This window comes from Coturnix japonica, chromosome 11 (assembly GCF_054131305.1).
Source record: "Coturnix japonica strain WE chromosome 11, WE-NBRP24, whole genome shotgun sequence".
NCBI lineage: Eukaryota > Metazoa > Chordata > Aves > Galliformes > Phasianidae > Coturnix > Coturnix japonica.
The window spans coordinates 21,074,046-21,093,975 of NC_140673.1; the positions used below are offsets into that span (position 1 = coordinate 21,074,046).

Here is a 19,930-nt window from a genome sequence, read left to right on the forward strand (position 1 = left end):
TGGAAGGTAGCCATCTCGAATGCGCGGCTGGACTCGAAGCCAGAGAAGAACTGGGATTCTGTTCAGCCACAGGAAAGCTTCAGAGCACATTATGCTTTGGCATCAGGGTTCACCAGGCAGCTGGTGGACATCCAGCAAGGCAGCTGGGGGCCTGTTGGAAAAGGCACCACTCGCTCTTTGCTTTCTTTGAACTACACGGATTTTTCCTAAAACTCCCTGGGTGCAGCTACTTCTCTTCAGAAATGCGCTAGAATCACTTAAATCACTGGAATATATTCACTAAAACACTGCGAGACCTTTGTCTTTTGAGCGGAGGACACAGCAAAGATGAAGGACAATCCAAACAATCTCTTCTAAAGAGATAACATACACACACATTGTGTGGGGACTCATCACCAGCTCACATACTGCAGTTTAGATTTATGCACAGAAAAGAGTTCTTGCTTACTTAGCTATTGTGCACAGTGTCACAAGGAATGAGATAAAAAGCAGAAGAAAAAAGAAAACCTGACTCATTTCCATAGGGGCATTTAGTACGCAAGCAGAGTCTGCTCTTTAAGCTGTACTCACCAACCTACTTTACATAAACAAGCTTCCATAAAACCCAGCTAGAATGCACCAATTGCTTCCACGGAGCCCAAGTTTTAGGGCAACCTGTTACTATAGTCTAACAGTCTTTTTGACGATAATAAAACCTAACCATTAAAATATATGGGGAAACGCTGATAAAAGTTTTCTTTATGCTGCTGTTTGCAGCGTTCTCCAGCTCTCTGCCCAAAAAGTGACTCACTAAACAATCAGCATGAGATGATGTAAGGCACCCAACTGCTCTCAGTAACGGGCGCAGATGTGTACGACCAGCTATGCCTCTCAGTTTTCCCAAGCTGTAGAGCAAAGATAAGCCTGAATAGCTTCATTCTGGAGTAAGATATCACACAGGCAATGGCGAAGACAGAAGTCAACTCTGCTGCTTGGAAAAATGATATTCCCCAAAGGAAACTCCAAGAATCTTCTTCTTTTAAGCAGGTGAGTTAGTAGGAAGCTCCACGGCAATTAACTCCTGTTAGGTTTCATAATGAGATACAGAACTGTTCAGAGCAATGCAGAAATAGCATTTGCTGGGATAAGAACAGGCTCTGATTACAAACAAGGATGGCTTCTTCTATGTTTTACTTTGCATAAGCACACACCTTTTCAGAACGTGAAGTCAAACCTTCCCCTCTCCAACTATCTGCACACTATCTGGAAGCCTCCGGATAAACGTGAGCCTTTTAAAGCAGGCCCTCCCATCTCAAGCAAAGTATCGTTTTACTTTATATTAATGATGCTATTTTTTGCATTCGTGTATTTAATTGAAAGCTGATGAGTGATATTCTTTAACAGTTAGAGCCATCAAAATGAAAACCATGCACAAGGAATGTAAAAGCAAACCTGAAAATGCAATTGGAAGTTTAGAAATTAAAAATGCTTACAGCAGTTATTAAGCGAAAAGGCTGGTAGAGAAATCTAAGTATAACAGAAATGGAATATGTGCATTTTATGTCACGTTCTGTACAGGAGCTGAGACTCTGTTTCAAGCCTTTTTTCCAGGATCACCAGGATTGGAAGCGATGGAACTTATATTTATTTCCTCCTCTACCCTAAGCCCAGTCTGCACAAACTTCCTTTAGGCAATAAAGAAACTCTCATCCCCCAGCACTTGTATTTTGGAAACTGGACTTCCAGCAAACCTCCAATTAGTAATGAAGCTGCAGCTGCTGCGGTGCTGTGCTGTTGATGACACGTCCTGGTACAACTACTCCCATTTTTTAAGATGGTGTAAGAGCAGAATTTTTCTTTGATAAGCTTCTGGAGTCAGCTCAGATAAGCTGAAGGACAATACTGACAATGCTATTAAAATCTGCATCTGTTCTCCCACTGGAAAACCAGTCAGGCATAGACATGCAGCTTTCACCTACATCTGGCTACTGTATACCACAAACCCAACTTGAGAAGCCACATTCAGTTTCCACAATAACATTGATAATGATACAGTACTACTCGTATCCAAGTAAACGCTGCCCTTCAGATCAGAATCCTGTGTTTTCCAAGTTACAATTACAGTATCACTCCCCTAAAACAAGGGTTGTCAAACTGTATATGAGAAGAAAATAGAAACTATAATGAATAAATACATGTTCTGTCTTGGATACTTGTCTCACTCACACAAGGGCAGAGCTGCTTTAGTAAAAGAGAGGAACCTAAGCATTCTGTAGATAATCCTTTCCCCTTCTCTATCTTCATTATTAAGAGACGTTGTAATGAGAAAATTGATACAGGTGGTTTAAGCTGTAACAGGAGACAAGGAAAAGTAATATTCTTGGAAAAGTTGGTTGAGTCAAGTTATGAACACAGCCAGCCGTACTTGGCCCAACAGCCTTCACAAGGCAGCTCTTACACAGCCTCAGGTCCCTTATTCTATTACCTGCCCATAAGCAGAGCCCGTTCTACACTAATAAGCCAACTTTAAACTTGTGGTTTTCTTCATAATCCACACGAGTGAAACTAACCTCTAATTCGTAGTTGAGCCAAATATCTTTGCTGACATCTGTATCTGAAATCCCAGCACAACACTCGCACTGATTTTCATCCAGCTGGGATAAAATGTATTCAGTGATCACACATTTGATCATCAACACAACTGATAATATATCCCAGATCTACAGAGGAAAAGGCACAGTTCAGTCCTACTAATTGGAAGTGAGGTAATGCATAGGTACTTATGGTTTTGGTACCTTGCTAACTTCGCAGTCAGTTCTCTGTTCAAAAGCCTGCACCTCTGGCAGTAAATCCCTTTCGCAGATCTGAAGAGATGTCACCAAAAACCTAAACTCAATCCAATAACCTATTGTCTTGTCTTTTCAGACACGTCCTGTAGCAGGAACAAACATGAACGAACCACAGACACAGTCAGTGCATGGTGCTGTTATGGCTATTTTATAGTAATCCTGACAAAAGTTCAGAAGCTCCATCAGCTATTTGCAATTTATGGTTCCAGTTTTCTTAGTAGACACTGAAAATTTAGTTGCACCTGGCATTATTTGCTACCTACAGCTACTACGGTATAACAGTGATACAATTTATTATGCCAAAAGACAAGCAAGCAGAAGAAGAAAGTATCAAGTACTTCAAAGGAAACAGCAGCCACCCTGCTGGCTGTCACTTGCTTTTGCTACTATATTAGCTGTACTGCGCTAAGGAGTGTTCTGTAAGGCTGGGAGGACTGCATCTGCAGTCCCACTTGTGTGTCTAAGATGAACTGGAAGCTAGAAATCTGTAGAGGCCTTGGCTGTTACTTTTAGAGGCTTTTTATTCTCTACTTTCATTGCTTCTTTTTCATAGTAGCTCATACAGTGCTCTGTTTTGGACTTGTGATGAAAAATAGTGCTGATAACACCCTTCTGTGCTAGTTGTTGCTGAGCAGCACTTCAACAGCATCAAGGTCTTTCCTGTTTCTCACGCTGCCCTCATAGCCATGAGGCTGGGATGCACAAGAAGCCAGGACGGGGCACAGCCCAGACAGTTGGCCAAACAGATATTCCATGCCACGTGACACTGTACTCAGCAATAAAGGCTGGGAGGACATTCAGAGTTACTGCATTTGCCTTCCTCGGTAAGAGTTATTTGCAATGGAGCCCTGCCTTCCTGGAAATGGCTGTCCATCTGCCTGCCAATGGGAAACAGTGAACGAGTCGCTACCCGATGACCAACAGGGCAGATCAGAACTGGAAACACACCAGGGAAATGGTCACAGCCCCAAGACTGGAGGTGTTCAAGAAGCACTTGGACAATGTCCCCAGATATGTTGTTTAACTCTCAGTTTTCCCTCTGTGGAGTTTGGAGTTGGACTCAATAATCCTTATGGGTCTTTTTCAACTCACGGCATCTTCTGATTTTGTGAATCCCCTATTTTGCTTTGCTAGCATGCACAACTTTTGGAGGGAGAGAGAGAACAGCTGTATGATGCTGAACTGCCAGCCATGGTCAATCCAATACATCCCTTTTTGTCACCCAACACGGGGCTCTAAGGGTTCCATATAACAATAAATTTGATTGGAGAGTGCTAGACTGAAATCACAGATGTTATATCTACTTAGCTATTAATTGGCAGGCTCCTGCACTTACTGCAGGGCTTGCTTACCTTACAGTATACTGGACTGCAGTCCTTGTTAGTGGCTGCTTATTGTTCCTCCTATAGTTTTTACCATTTTACTCTACTGTGCCTGGGAACATTTTCATATCAGCAATGGCTGTGCACCTGGGCTGACAGATGGCCAGGGCACTGCTGGTGTTCAGGGCAGGCTGGAATGCCAATGGAAACTCAAGTCAAAAGGATTGCGGCTGTAGACAAGGCCGAGCAGGAAAACGTACACCTCAAAACATCTTTGTGGATAAAGCAATGCTGAAACACCTCAAAGGAACTGTGGGTAAACCCATAAAACACAAAATCTGTGGCACATGGTGAAGCTGCAGAGGAGCAGCTCCACCCCTAAGGGAGCATGGCACACGCAGAAGCCCACTCTGGAAGAGTCCATTGCAATGATAAAACCTAAGGCTGAGGGAATAGTATCTGCATAAATCAAAGGATGGAAAGGCCAACAGTTAACAGGGATGCATTAGATAGTGTGAGACCTAAGGGTGACATACACATTATGGAATAAGAGGTGGAGATCCCTCCTTGGTGGAGCTTTCCCCTGTGAACCTGGAATCTTCTAATATGGGCAAGCAATTTTCTTTCCTTTCTTTATAGCACCTTCCTATCATGCTGATCCTTCTGTCAGACAGCACCAAGCTGGGAGGGAGTGTCAATCTGCCAGAGGGGAGAAAAGCACAGCATAGGAACCTGGATAGATGGACCAAGGTAAACTGTATGAGTTTCGATAGGGCCAAGTGTCGGGTCCTGCATTTTGGTCAGGTTAGGCTGTAGATTAACTCAATCTTTAAGGTCTTTTCCAACCTGAGTGGTTCTATGATTCTGTCATTACACCTCTGGTGAAACACCTTTTCCCATCAGATTGATCTGTCCAATTACTATATCCTGCTACTAGGTTAGGGTGCACAGTAAGCCGGGATGGAGCACAGCTGTGACAGGTTATCCCAGCAGTCCCAAGGAAGGTTCTCCATGCCCTACGGCATCATGCTTAGTAATAAAAGCTGGGCAGGGGCATTCAGAGCTCTCATTTGTCTTCCCAAGAAACTGCTAAATGTGACAAATGCTTTCCTAGAAATGCCCACATATCTGCCTACCAGTAGGCAACTGTGAATTAATTCCTGATTTTGCTTTGCTTGCACACAGCTTTTGTATTAGCTATTAAGCTGTCTTTATCTCTACCCAGGAGTTTTCCCACTTTTACCCTTCTGATTCTCTCTCCATCTCGTGTGAGGGGAGCAGCTACATAGCACTGAGCTGCCTCCTGGAGCCAACAGCACACATTTGCTGCCTGACCCCACATTTGCTGGAGCTGGAGAAAACTCCTGTGCAGGAGAAGTATCGACTTGATTATATTTAAACTTCTGAGCAAGCCTTTGAGCAACCATGCTTCAGGACTTGCTCTGAGCACCTATTCACACCTCCAACATCTGATGGAAAGCAGGAGCAAGCTGATAAGCTGCTGCAGGTGCACTGAGGTCTGACCGGAACGACTCCACTCTGCCTGCTATCACGGGGTTTAATTTCTGCATTATTATTGTGCAACACTAAGGTGGGTACTCAGACAGCCTGCCAAGATAAATTAAAGGCCTACTGGCTCTTAACAAGAAACAGTATCCCCATCCTTGACTTAGAGGTTACAGGTGACACCGCACATTAGGCTCACCTTGCTTTTGTCTTCTGCCTGCAGCTGAGATACTCAAACGTAATCACAAGCAGTCATGCATGATTTGAGACATTTGGCTCCTGGCATCAGTAAATGCCCAGTACTGCAGCATAAAGACCAGCTGGGGAACTCTTCATGCAAGTTCTGTGAACAAAAGAACGCGCTGCCTTCCTTCGACAGCAGGTAATTCACTGCATATTGTTAGTTTGTGTGCTGTTGAGAAAATATATTGCTGCCGTTCAGCTGCTCAGGAGCCCCAGTCACTGCGCAGGGGAATTCTATACTGAAAACCTTCCCCAATTTTTCTTGGAGGTGGGCCAGATGGAGCTGTGGTTGTTACTGGGTGCAAATGCAGTGACTTTATCCCAAGGTATGCAGCGTCTGAGCCCTCCAAATAAATTCCTCCACGCTCCCCTTAGAGATGACCTATCAGCCCAGACCAGAGAACGCTTTTCCACCTCACCTCTGGAGGAAGCCACACTCTCCTTCCTTCTCTTTGCAATCTAAAAGTTACACTTGTACCAAATCAGTACATACACACGGGGACCATCCCAAGCATCATTTCCAGCTCTGACTTTTCTCATTTAAAAGCACAGAGTAACTGAACACTTCAGGGGATCTGCACGTAACACTGCATCCTTTCACAAGCTGCTGTTTGGAACATGCAGAGTCTCCATCCCGAACAACAATGCAAATATTGGCATTATTCATGACAGAAGCACCGTTTCTGCCTTTCACCTTCCCCAGGCTGCATGGCAGCTTCCATAGGAATACTGACAAGTGTTTGCTGTCCAGTTCAGTCACATCAGCCCCTTACAGCAGCCTCCTCACAACACATTTCCCATCCCCTTCTTTAATTTAAACACCCCAACACCAATTGTTGGAAGTCACCTACAACTGAACTCTTTTTTCTTCTAGAAACAAATATTAACTGCTCAAACAGCTGCAAAAAAAAAAAAACCAAGATAGCCTTTGAAATTCATAGGAGCGAGCAAAAGGATTTGAGTGAACTTCACGCTTTCAGGAGAAGCATCTAAAAATAGGTAGTGTCAGCTATGCAAGAATTTAATGAGCAGTGGCCAGCACGGAGAGATCTGTCCAATTTTTAAAGCGTCAGAGTTAGCAGAGGAAATGACTGCAGGTCCCGAGATCCAAAAACTAAAGCTGATCCTCCCCCTTCTGATTCAAGCACCCGCATACCTATGGAGAGAAAGAGCTCCCTGGGCTGAAGCAGGCTGAATACATTGGAGATACACGCCACAATTCAAGCACGGGTTATAAAGTATGTTTTGAAGCTCTGATGGTGCACGCTATGCAGATCGTTCCAATTTACAAGCGTTTATTTGGGATTTCTGATGCCCGTTTTGCTGTACATTCTTAACATACAGATGAGAGAGCTAAGAACACAGAGACTCTTCAGTTCCCTTCCTGCTCACAGCCACTCTTTGAGGCACAGAGATGGTCCCCCTCAGCACCCACATATGTGTATTTTAATTCATTACCAAAGGCAGAATCAGACCGTTCTGCTTGCACTTGTAAAGGAAACTTTCGACCTCAACTAAAAACTGCAGGCAAGAAGAAGACGATGCATTATACGATGCATTTCTATGCGTTCAGTGCTGGCAAGCAATGAAAAAAAGTTGCGCTGAAGCCCTTCTGAATGAGGCTATAAAGTGCTGTGAAAATAACGTTGCCTCAAGGAAAGTCTTCCAACCTATTTGCAAACCATCCCGGCCACAAGAACAGAACCCAGAAACAACACACACTTAATCTGGCCGTGCTGGAGAGAGAAAAAAGGTCTCTAAAAACGTAAAAAGCTATTAAACTGAAAGTGAACGGAGCTTGGTAAATCACCCCCATCAAAGCGTTACGGGCACATAAAGGCACACAGGTGAAGAGGTTAATAAAAGCGAATGAACACAGCTCAGATATATGGTTTACAATAAAAGCTGGTTTTCCTGACAAAAAGAGCTGAACGCAGCTCTCCCACCACCCCATACACAGCACCCACACCCCAACCCCAGCACTGGGGCACCCATAGACAGCAGGCTCTCATCACCGTGAAGTTCCAAACCACTTCTTAACCCCAATCTACATCCAACCCTCCCGCTCCCTGGATGTACCCAGAGCTGGGAGGCGGCACCCGCTGCTCAGCTCCGTACCTGGAGGGTCCATCTCAATGTAAAAGATGAGCTCAGTGGAATAGGGCATCATCACCTCCCTCCAGTCCGTGTCATCGCGGTCCATATCCCACACCGTGTTGTACATCGCGGAGGGCGGGCGGCAGCGGGGTTTTCTTTGCAGTTAATTAATTAAAAATAATAATAATAAAAGGTTCGGGGAATAACCCACCTGCTCTAAAATAACGCTTCAGCTATTAAAAAAAAAAAAAAAAGCTAAAAATATATATATATAATAAATCGCTAAATTAAAGTTAATTAAAAAAAAAAGGGCTGCCCTGCAGGACCTCAGGTAGCGATATGGATAGATAGATGTAATGTATATAATATATATAATATATATACATATATATATATATAAAGCGCTTCTCGCTGCTTGCTTAAAAAGACACCTTTCCACAGAAAAGCCACTTTGCTAAATTCTCTCTCAAAATCGCCATTTTCGGGGTATATTTTAAAAACACCTGGCGGACAGCAAAGACAAAAACCCCTCACAAAAGGGGGGGAGCAAAGAGCTGCCGGATGGAGCCCAGAGCCGCAGCCTGAGGAGAAAGGAGGGGGCAGCGGGAACAATACCGGCAGCCCCGAGCTCAGCGCTGGGCGTGCAGCCTGTGGCGGTGCCCGGTGCGCAGCCCGGCCTGGCTCAGCCGGCGGCTGGTTGAGGCTGTTGCTGCTGCCGCTGCTGGCGGCCCGTCGCTCTGCGCGCCGCCGCCGGCCCCGCTCGGTTTCATTTTAAGAGGCTCTGAGGGGCCCGACCGTCGCCAACCGGCTCCTGCCGAGCGCGAGGCCACGCCCCCACCACACGGCGCCGCGCGGGTGGGGCGAGGGGAGGCTTTATAAGGGCGGCGGGGAGCGGGTGGTACCACAGCACAGCGGAGGGGGGGAGCAAGCCGAAAGAAACAGCAAGCGGCCGTCTTTACTCCGTCACAACGCAGCTTTTCAATGAATGTTTACAACATTTCTTCGCTTTATGATATTTTTTTACCGGCTCCCCTTTGCTTTTTTCAGCTCTCTTCTCACAGCGGTTCCCCCTCTTCTGAGGGGATGAGGGCGAGTGGTGCATCCTGCGCCTGGCCTGTCGCCAAGGGGCTGCCTGCACTGCGCATGCGCGGTGGGCGGGGGGAGCGCAGCCCAGTTACCGGAGCTGCTGCCTTTGTCTGAGAGAGCAGCGAGCGCGGGGATTGGTGGAGATCTCCGAGTGGTTCGACCAATCAGATGGAGGAAAAGCCGGCCGGCTCGATGGTGATTGGTCGGCAGCCCCGGTTACTAAGCGGGACAAAGGGAGGCGAGCGCAGAGGGGGAGCGGGGCTCAGGGGGTGCGGGTGTGTGCGGTGCAGTGCAGTGCTCGCTTTGGGGTATGGGACCCGGCAGCCGGTTGGGGGGCCGGTGTGGGACCGAGCAGTGCATGGGGGTCCATGAGGTACCCACAGTGCCCCACATGCACCAGAAAGACCGGGCACAGCGCTACGGGGGGCACGAAGGCGGCCACCCCCAAACCTTGACAAGTAGCTCTTGGGGATGAAGGAGAATGAGGCTGAAATCTGACCCCCCCCTTCCCTGCACCTCGTCCCACCCACATCAGACCCAATTACTTGGCTTTTATGCTGCCAAAGTGGATTTCATTTCTTGCCGTTTCCCATGATGGTTTTGCCTTCGTTTTCATGATGGTTACGGCTTATTGATGTTTTCACTTTAGTGATTTAAAGCAGAATATGTTTTGTTATTAGCTCTGGTTTCTCTCGTTGCTGCTTTAATCAAAGACGCAATTTAAGGCGTAGGGTTGCATGTAATGGTAAACAGTAGGATAATGCCTTGAGAGAACGGAATATTAATGTGTTTTTATTCCTCAAAACTGAGCTTATGATCTATCCAGGATTGCTTGGCACCAAATGCAGACACACGGGGCTCTCCCTTTCCCAGCACTGGGGCTGTGTGTGTGCTGGGACAGAGGGACACACACGTGTCACATCACAACAGTGATCACAGCCTTTGGAGTGAGTGAGCAAGATAAAGGGAGTTCTGAGCACACAGAGGTGCTCTGGCTGAACAATAGGTCACCCCACACCTGGAAAAGCTGTGTCCAAAGACCAAAATAACACGATACCTGTCTTTTCCAAGAGGTCTGCATTGCAAAGCAAGACTGAAAGCAAGATCTGAGTGCTACGCACTGTCCCTCCAATGTATCTCCCATCCCAGTGACAATGGCTCCCTTCCAGTGGACCTTAGCTTGCATTTCAAGTCAAGGTTAAAGAGGGACTGAGCCCACGGTGCTGCCAGCCCAACTCACTCAAAGATGAGAGACTTTGGGGTGGGCTGAGTACTCCTGAGAGCTGAACACAATTGCCACTATTAGCAGAAGCTCAGACCCTGCTATGGGTTTGCAGGCACAAAGCAGAGCCTTGACCATACTCCATTCCATTACCAGACTAACATTATGCAAGCGCTGGGATCTGCGAGCTACTGAACTGATGGCTGCATCCCACACAGGACGGAGCACACTTTGTCTTCCCCTGCAATTACACAGACCCAGCCCCCGAAATACCACAGAGACTGCAAAGCATTTGCCACCAGATTAAGGGTATTAACCCCTGTGCTGTGCTGGGGTGACGGGGCGAAGCGACAGCAGGTTCCCTCCCCACGTTCCCTTGCTTCTAACAGGGGCTGCGCCTCCTCCTCGATGATTTAAAGCCTTGGTTTGTGCCGTTGTAGGCTGCAGAAGTGTTGCCTTGCTCCACCCCAGCTGTGGCCACATTTCTGTGGTGAGGAAAAGCTCGGCAAGCATCCCCAAGTAGGGTGCTTTGGTTTGAAAATTATATATCGCATGAAAAACCTGTATTAAAGAATAATATGCGGTCTACAAAAGCATCTAAATGAAACACTTCTATGTTAGGAAGTGTCTTATTTACAGCTGGCTGGGCAGCCTACATCCCCTTCCTTGTGCTGGGCACGCTGCAATGAAAGGGGCCAAAAAATGGGCTCACGTACACAGGGGTTGCGGCACAATGCATGCACAGAGCTGGACTTGCAAGAAATCATACATTAGGCGTTTCCTAACTTAAAAGCACTTGGCTTTGCATTGTAAACAACATTCTTTTAACGTTAATAAAGTAAAATAAAAAGAGCATAAGGCCTTTCAAATCAATTAGTGCAATGTAGGTTAGAAGAGGGGTGCCCAGGATGGGGGCACGAGGGGTGGGCAGGGGGTGAGGGAAAGGACACGGCGCGTCGGAGCGCTGCTTTGGCAGGCAGTGCCGGGCCAGCTCTTCAGAAAGTTCACGTTCAGTTATTGTGTTGACAGGCTGCCAAAGTTTTCCTGAGGAATGCAGGCAGCAGAAGGGAAATGGCCATTTTCAAACTCTTTTTTAATAACTCAGCCAAACCAGAGTTGGAATTTCATGGGAAAAGCGAAAGGTACATCTCTAGCCTCAGGGTATCATCGCGGCCACGTTTCAGAGGAGAGGAGGTGTCCGAACATCTCTGGAGCAGCACAAGCTCATGTGCTCATAGCCACCCCAAGCATCCCCTCTGCAAGAGAATGCTCCCCCTGCTCCCCCAGAACACCAACACTAACACACAGCTCTTACATAAACCAAACCACTGCAGCACCAAAGCAGAATGCAAATCCTGTTTAAAAGGATTGCAACTTGGACGCTTGGCTCGTCCCCATCCCGGTGCCAGCCTGCAGCCACACATGATGCTCTGAGACCCATAGCCCTGCAGTGGGAAGCTTTCTCCCCACACACTGCCATCACTTGGGGTCTGCACAGAGGCAGGGCTGCCCACACCCTGCTCTATGACACTGCAGGGCTGTGAAGCTGCCATTTGCCTTCTGTCTCCCCCTGTGCTAATTCCTCTTGTCATTTCACCAGCAACAAACAGAGTTAAACGGAGCAATCCATTACAGGAAACCCCTGGCAGCCTGACTGTGAAGGGTTTCAGCCCATTCCCATTTACACTGGCTTGAAAAAAGGTTTTGCCTCAGGTAGCTCCAGTTACAGAAGGATCAGACCACACTCTAGTCCCTTTGTACACTTCGCATCTCTGTCACCATGCCAGGGCCTGGCTTGAAAATGGTGAGCAAAATGGAAGGAGGCTTGTAACAAGTTCAGAGAAATCAGGGAGAAAAGAGCCACCCTCTCACAGTTCTGCAACCAGGACGTTTTTGAAACATAACACTGTATAGGAATTTTAAATATTTTTCACGTCCTTTATTCATTACTTTAATGCACTGGCATTGCTCCCTCTGAGTTTTATTTATTTCTTTATTTTTGCAAGGAATGTACAATAACCACTCTGTAAATTCCTCAGGTCTGATTTTAAGAGGAACTGTAGAACTTTATTCATGGAGGAGAGAAATAATCCCAATCCCTTCCTGCCGTAACTCCTTTTAATAAACAGAGCAGCACGTCGTTTAATCACAGTGGGAGCGTTAGAGAGAAGAATGCAACGGCAAATCTGGGGACACAGAGATGTCCCTGTACTGCTGCCACCCCTGAGGGTCCCCATGTTTGGAGATGGTGCAGCACAGCACCTCTCACTGCTGATGGATAGACCCAGGGCAGGGACTCCTGGGGGTGTGAGAAGCCGTCCATCTGGCCATCAATCCAGGCCAGGAATTCAGTGCAGGCGGCTTGTTGGCTGCTGCTTTCCTTGCAGTTACATGCATGCAATTCATCGTGTGCTGCTCCTCGCTCTGTGCACTTTCCCTGTCACTTTTCCCAAATGGAAACATGGCTCTGTTTGTTTTGGAGATTGTTTTCCCTGGCTTTCTCTGTTTAGCAGTAAATAAGTGCAAGGAAGAATGGCCTCTGAATGCCAAGCAGAGAAGTAAAATGAACAGTCCTATGTAGGGTTAGTGCTTATAAACTAGTGCATGGATGTGATGCCTTCATTGGGCAGCCAGAGATTGGGACACCATAATTTGGTTGAATAATTCTGAGTTCCCAAGAGAAGAGCATCAGTTCAGGCTGGATATTAGGAAAAATTTCTTCTCAGAAAGAGCAGTGATGCTCTGGCACAGCTGCCCATGGAGGTGGTGGGGTCACCATCCCTGAAGGTGTTAGGAACCATGGGGATGTGGCACTGAGAGATGTGATGAGTGGGCATGGTGGGGTGGTGTTGGACTGGGTGATCTCAGAAGACCTTTCTAGCCTCAGCGATTCTGTGATTCTAATTTCTTGGAGGTTAGGTGGGAGAAAATAAAAAAACCGATACTGATGGATGGCCCCAACATGTCTTGTGTTGGAAAGGACCTGAAAGCCCACCCAGTTCCAACCTCTACTACCATGGGCAGGGACACGTCCCACCAGATCAGCTTCCTATCCAGCCTATTCAGCATCTCCAGGGATGAGGAATATCCCTTCAGCAAGGGCTGTTTCCTTATCAAGTGCTGCCTTCAGTCCCCAGCCATTTGGGAGAAAGCTCTTCATAAAAGGAGGGGGAAGATTAATATTATTTTTCAACAGTATAATGGGAGGTTTCCACTCCCAAAGTGCTTCAGAACCATTTTTGCACAAAGCCAGACAAATTCCATCCCCAGAGGAGTGAAGAAAAGAAAAACATATTAGACAGAGTTATGAGTGCCTAAATGAAGGGCTGGTGGGAATGGAAACTTCCACATTGCTGTCACCCTGGGCAACCTGCAGGGTGATGCTCTGGGGGTGGGAAGGCTGTTGGGGTCTCAGCAGTGTCTGCAGCCCCAAGATTCATATGCACCGATGACATGGGACTCTTGGTGCTTTCCAGTAGGGTAGGGAGAAAATCCTTTTGATAAGGGACAGGTAAATGCAAAATATGATCCCAAGGGCTCAGAGGAACTCTTCTTTGAGCCAGCTCTTGGCATCTCCAAGTGCTTGGGGTTACCCATCCAGGAAAAGGGATGGAGCAGGCATGGTCCTCACCTACTGCTGCCATTAAAGGATAGATTGGGTAGCACCTCAGCAGGGCACTGATCTCACATCCGAGTAAGAAGAAATCCCCCCAGTCCCTCTGATGGAGATTGCAACCTATGGAAGCAACGATGGGAGAAAGAAGCTGCCCAAATAACTCATTCATTGTTACAATGAATGAGATGGTGAATGGTGATGTGGGGATAGCACAGAGCAACCTGAGCTTGTGATTGTCCAAGAATTTGGACCGAAGAGATTTAGAGCTGCCTGCGAGCATCCCTGCTCAGCCCCACACTAGCAGCAGGGACGGGGAGCCCTTCACTTCAACCAACGTGGCAGCAATCCCATAGGATAAGTATTCATAACTCCCTTGGCTAGGGCAGCCTGCATTTCCCATAGCTACTGCTTCCCAGAAGCCAGAGGACATCTCAGCCCTGGCTCTGCTGCCTCGGCTCATGCTTCCTTTCTATCCCAGCCTGCAGACCTGGCACAGAATTACTGCCTGCTTTGCATCGTGCTGGGCTCCTGCCACCCTGCCAGCCCCCATGCTTGTCCCTGGCAGCAGCCCCTTGCTGCCCCCGCTGTCCCATGCCGGCTGCAAATGTTTTCTGTTCCTACAGAAATCCAGCTGAATATAAGACCGCCTTCGCTTGCCAAAGAGACAGAGCTTTTCTCTTGCTTTTTAGTTGAGAGCAGCAGTGATTTTTGCTCAGCAAAGTCCAGATGAGAGGACCTCAGTGTCTTGTGGCAGAGACACTCTGCGAGTGACCCATGGCCACCCCCTGTCCTTGCCTTTTGCAGGTCACAGCTGGTGTCACTGTCCAACCTCACATTCTGAGAAAGGCCTATCAAAGCGTGCAGTGGCAAAGCTGTGTCAAGCCCCTTCCTAAGAGCAGGGATGGATTCATGCCTCCAGCACTGACCTACATGTGTTAGGGCTGTGAGGACCTCATCCATCCAGGGGCTGGGGACTGGTTGTCCCATCTGGCACCAGCTGAGCCCAGTGGAAATGGCACCATCATGACAAGCCAGCAGCAATCCCAACCTGCAAATATGCTGACAGCAGAGAGCTATTCACCATCAGCGTCACTAAGTGTTCACCCACAAACATAAAGCAAAAGCATGGGAAAAATGAGGGAAGTGCCCACTCCTACAGGAGTCCCCTGAGTGGGCATTGGGTGCTCAGGGAGCAATAGGCGGCACGAAGAGTTCAAGCCTTCCAGTTAAATACGGGAAGGAGTTAGCAAGTCTTTGTGGAGGCGGATTAGAGGCAGAGGTAAATGCTCCTGCTAAGTGTAATCTGCCTGGTTAAAAGCTCAGCTCAGCCACTATCCCAGCATCTTCTTTGCTTCTTATAGGAGACACAGCTTCGGACAGCATTTTTTGGTTCCTTTTATAGACCCCAGGCCTATTTATAGACTCCAGAGATGGGGCAGAGCTTCTCTTCCTCCCCCCCCTCCCCAATTTGGGTGCTGTTTGTGTTCCCCCCATGCAGTGCCCCCTTCTCTACAGGATGGGCTTAGTGCTGGTAGCATGGAGCTGGCACAGGTAGGAGCTCAGTCACCCTGGTTCCTCAGCAGAGGTTGTTACCACTCATTCCTCATCCCTTATCCTGAAGCCACCGGCCACCGGCCCTGTGCTGGCCTCAGCTCACCCAGCTGAGACCAGCTGCTGAGATAACCCGTCTGCATCCTGCGGGTGCAGCAGGAGGGGGATTATGGCTCATGGGTCAGGGTGAAGGCAGGTGAAGTCAGGTGAAGGCAGCTCCTGGTGATATGAAATGGGCTGGTGACAAGAACAGGGCACTCTACCACCCCACATGCCAGGGAGCAGCCATATCCATGCCCCCCAATCAGTGAGAGAATGTATGAGAGGATGGGGGCTATGCTGGGTGTGATACATACAGGAATCCCACATACAAATAGCAAAGTACACAACTATAGAAACATTTCACCTCTGCTCTTTCTAAAAGCCCTGTTCCCAAAAGGGTTAGCAATGGGTGGGCACAAGAGGGAGGCAGCTCTGCTTGGACCAACCTGCCCCATGGCAGCAGCACCCTCAGTACCCTGTCCTCCCTATCTCCACAGGTTGTATACCCCTGGGTTTTAAGTCTGGAGAAGGGGGCTGAGGTGGGCAGCACCGTGAGGATGTCATGAGTCCAGACCGATCTAGAGACCAGAGGATGAGAAGAAATGGAGGAGAGCCTGAAGCCTCTCTGTCTCCATCCTCATCCTCAACCCCATTCTCACCCCTAGCCTGAACACCATCTTCAGCCCCATCCCCGTCCCTATCCCTATCTCCTGGGCTTGCAGGAATACTCAGGGCACCGTGCCCTCTCTGTGGCCAGGACACATCAGTCCACTTGGGCAGGCACGAGGGCTAGGTGGCTCCAGGAGCTTGTTAACCTTAATCCTCCCCTGGATTAATACCGAGGGGAGCTGGGGACAGTGGTTAAACCCACAGGAGTGCAGCACAGGAGCACAGCGCTGGGGTGAGGAGGGGACAGAGGGCATGAGAGAAGGGCAAGGAGAGGAGCAGGTGGTCCCATAGCCTAATCAGACGTGGCCGTGGATTTTGTAGGCATGGTGCTGGGCCCATAGGGACAGGCAATATGATGGCTGGGGCATCATGAGTGACAGAGCGGTGCTGCAGGGTCTGTCTTCATGGCTTGAAACCCTGAGATAAGTCTGGAGGTGTGGGGCTGTGAGCCCAGGATGGAAATCTCCTGCTGTTGGAAGGATGCTCTTTTGGGAAATGCCTCTTCCTGGGGCTGAGCTTTCAGCTTGACTTGGAGGAGCAGCGCAGGGATGCTCAAAGCCTATAGATCTGCTGGGGTGCTGCGTGCCACCTGAGAACCCACCAGCTCTTGGCATCAGCAGTCCATCCCTAGGTATACTAATGGGGCTTGCATGCCCTCGCTGAGGAAAAGCATTGTCATCTGTTTCCCCACTTCCCCATTTATCAGAGAGAAGTACTGACAATCCCATGTAGCCCCCTGACACCCATCTCTGGGCATCCCCAGACCCAGCAGAGTCACAGGTGCCCACGGATGAGGTTGGCATCCCACAGCAGCACAGGTACAGCTCCCCTCTGGGCATTCCCACTGTAGAGCCATTTCACCATGCTTAAATGTGTGGGGCTCAGCATCCATAGAGGGACCAAATCCTCTGTGTATCCCAGGAAAATGCCATGGGATATTGTCACCCATCCCAGCATCACCAGTGTCACCTTGAACACAGCCTGGTAGCTGCCACATTGGGCTATGGGGCCATGTGCCTGTCCCCTGCAGCTGCGAAGCAGGACAGGATGTGCTGTCCTAAGTGGCATCTTCACTAGATCTGATCCAGCCTTGCAAAGCCACAGCGCCTTCAATTCCCTTAGCACTCCAAATCTGCTACTGTGCATCTAAGCGGATTATTTTAAATACCCAATGATGGACTGCTCCTTTGTAATATAATCCAGCCTCGTGTGTCCCATTCCCCTCCTATTTGCTGTGATTTAGCTGCAGCTGTGACAGCTAAAAACCTCCCCAGCTCCCCTTGCTCCCTAGGAAACATTCTTCATGCCAGCCCTGTCCCCAGATCCTGCTCTACTTTGTGCCGTGGGACCCTGGGGATGCTCCCATTGCCTCCTGTGTGCTCCTGTAATACATCCAGGGCCAGAACCAAACCTGTCACCCAGAGAAGACCTGTGCAGGAGCACTTTTTGGGTGGATTTTTCCTGCTTAAAATCATCAAGACTTAGCACATCCCAAGCCCATATTTTAGGGATGGAGCTGGATGGGGTATCAGAGCCCCCCAGCTCCATGTGTGGAGATGGCAGAGATGCTGCTGCTTTTCCAAGCACTCCCCTTTGGGGCTTGTCTGATTAATAAGGGCTTGTTATTTCCAAACTGTTTGAAATCGTGTTTATTTTATCCGCCGCCGGATCCCTGTGACTCGGGGCTTCATCGTTAACTGCCAAAGATGAGTGACAGATCCCGCTAATTACGGCTAATGATGGCCTTAAAGGATTCTCCACACACACACGTGCATTTGTGTGCACACATGCCGAGGGCCATTTATAATTTAAAGTGGGGAGACTCATTAATGTAAAGCATGCCTGGATTAATTGCCGAAAGGCAGCACTGAAGGGCCACGGGCAAGCAGGAGGTGCCCAGAAGGAATCCGGATAGCAAAACCCCTGATCCTGCATCCACCCTTCTTAAAATAAAGGGACTCTTGAGCTCTAGGGAGAGATGTGCCGCACACATTGGGGGGTTTCTATTTCTTTCTTCATGGGAAAAGTCAGAGCTGGATGCTCCACTAACAGCAGGGATGAAGCCACTTGGATCGGCTTCTGGCTGGAAGGAACGGGCTCAGGTCGAGCCTGTTGGCTCAGGAATTTGTCTTGGATCATCCATGCTGTTCTGGACCCCAGAACACTTGGGTTTCTCATGCTGAGGTACTCCAGATGTTTCAGTTTAATGCTTTTATGGCAACAGCTGGTAGAGGCGACGGTGCAGAGCTGTGCTGATAAATGCACAGAGGATGGAAGTTTATGGCTGGTCCCTGAACACTGAGTGGGGCTGGCCAGGTGGGGCATTACCAAAACCCCCACCACTGCAGATCCCTCCCCAGTGTTTCTTCAAATGGAAGAAATGGGCCAAGAGAGCAGAAGCTGAGTAGCCAACACTGAGGACCTTTGGGCCACTGGACCAAAAAGGTAGCAGGGCGGTCTGGGTATTCTGCAATGCCCTAAACTATAAGTTCAGCTTTTACCAAGATCCAGAATGCCCCAAACTTTGTTTCTAGTTGACTCCTACCTAACAGATCAAAGCCAGAACAGCTGCCCAGGAAGCTGTGAATGCCCCATCCTTGGTGGTACCCAGCACCAGGCTGGATGGAGCCCCAGGCATCCAGAAGAGAAGCATCCAGCCCATGGCAGGATTTGGAACTTTGGGGGCTTTAACTTCCCTTCTCATCCAACCCATTCTGAGATTCTATGATTTTTCTGCTTGGTGTCCCCAAAACATGGCCAGGGCTTCCTGGAGAGCACCAAGCTCAATGCACCTGAGCCTCTGGTTATCTCCAGCATCAGCTGTCCTGGGCGCACTGCAGGGATGTGGGGCAATGTCCTCTCTGCCGTGATTGTTCCCCTCTAGGAAGCTGTTTTCTTCCCCAGGGAGCACAGGGAAAGCGTTTTCCACCATGCCAGATGAAAATGGATTCGCAATCCAATTTTACCCAAGTACCACTTCAGTGATTTTGATGGAGCCGCTCTCACTGCACACTGGTTTGAGCCAGAGGACAGCTGTCGTGGTTTCATAGAGCAGAGGTTCCTTATCTGTGTCACCTTTGATTACTGTAATTGAAATCCTGCTCTGATCTGATCTGTGCCCCAGCATTTCAGCTGCCTGTGCGGCTCCCGGCTCGATCGGCCAAGTGACATTAATAGATTTTAAAGCTGGGCAGGCCTGGAGAATAACTGTGTCACCGGCAGCCACCAGGCACTGCCACCCCGTTGACACCACCACGATCACACTGGGCTCAGCCCCAAACCAGAAGGGTGATACTTGCTTGCTTCAGCCATCCCAAAACATTAGCCAGAAAGTGGGGAATTATTTCCACCAAGTGCATGGAGGGGCTCAGTCCTCACCCCAGCCCCTTCCTCCCCAGCATTATTGTTTGGCAGCACAATACTGTGGGTTTCCCTGACCCCTTATCAGCCCCGGCCACATGGCTGAGGAGGAAAAGGGCTTCAATCTGAGCAGAGTGATGCTTCCGCTGGTAACTGGTCCTGCTGTCGCACACCACGTCCCTGCACATCACCCCTATTCCTCTCCTCCAGCAGCATGCAGGGGCTGGGCTCACCTTCTTGCTGCCACCCTCCTCACTCCATCATTAATTAAACACAGGCTAAAATTAGCCATGAAGGCAGCACCACTGGGGTCTCCCACTGGCATCTGACTGAAGAATGAAGCAAGTGGGTCAGGCACTCCTCCCAGCCTAGGGTATCCTGCATGCTT

At 48.7% G+C, this 19,930-nt stretch overlaps 1 protein-coding gene and 1 long non-coding RNA gene across 4 annotated transcripts in view; one reads left to right on the plus strand and one right to left on the minus strand.

Moving 5' to 3' along the window:
- Positions 1–19,930, minus strand: part of PIK3R3 (phosphoinositide-3-kinase regulatory subunit 3) — a 54,702-nt gene that overhangs the window by 20,569 nt on the left and 14,203 nt on the right. Inside the window, exon 1 of one of the 3 annotated variants that reach the window (XM_015870499.3) lies at positions 8,018–8,849. The exons of the other annotated variants lie outside the window; for them this stretch is intronic. Within the exon in view, the coding sequence (XP_015725985.2) occupies positions 8,018–8,123 (106 nt within the window). The 5' untranslated portion in view covers positions 8,124–8,849. Of the gene's footprint in view, positions 1–8,017; positions 8,850–19,930 lie in introns of those variants that run through there. 3 annotated transcript variants of the gene reach the window in all.
- LOC107317609 (uncharacterized) lies at positions 869–3,676 on the plus strand. The gene is made up of 2 exons (XR_014932827.1): positions 869–1,026; positions 2,905–3,676. It is a non-coding gene; the product is annotated as an uncharacterized LOC107317609 (long non-coding RNA).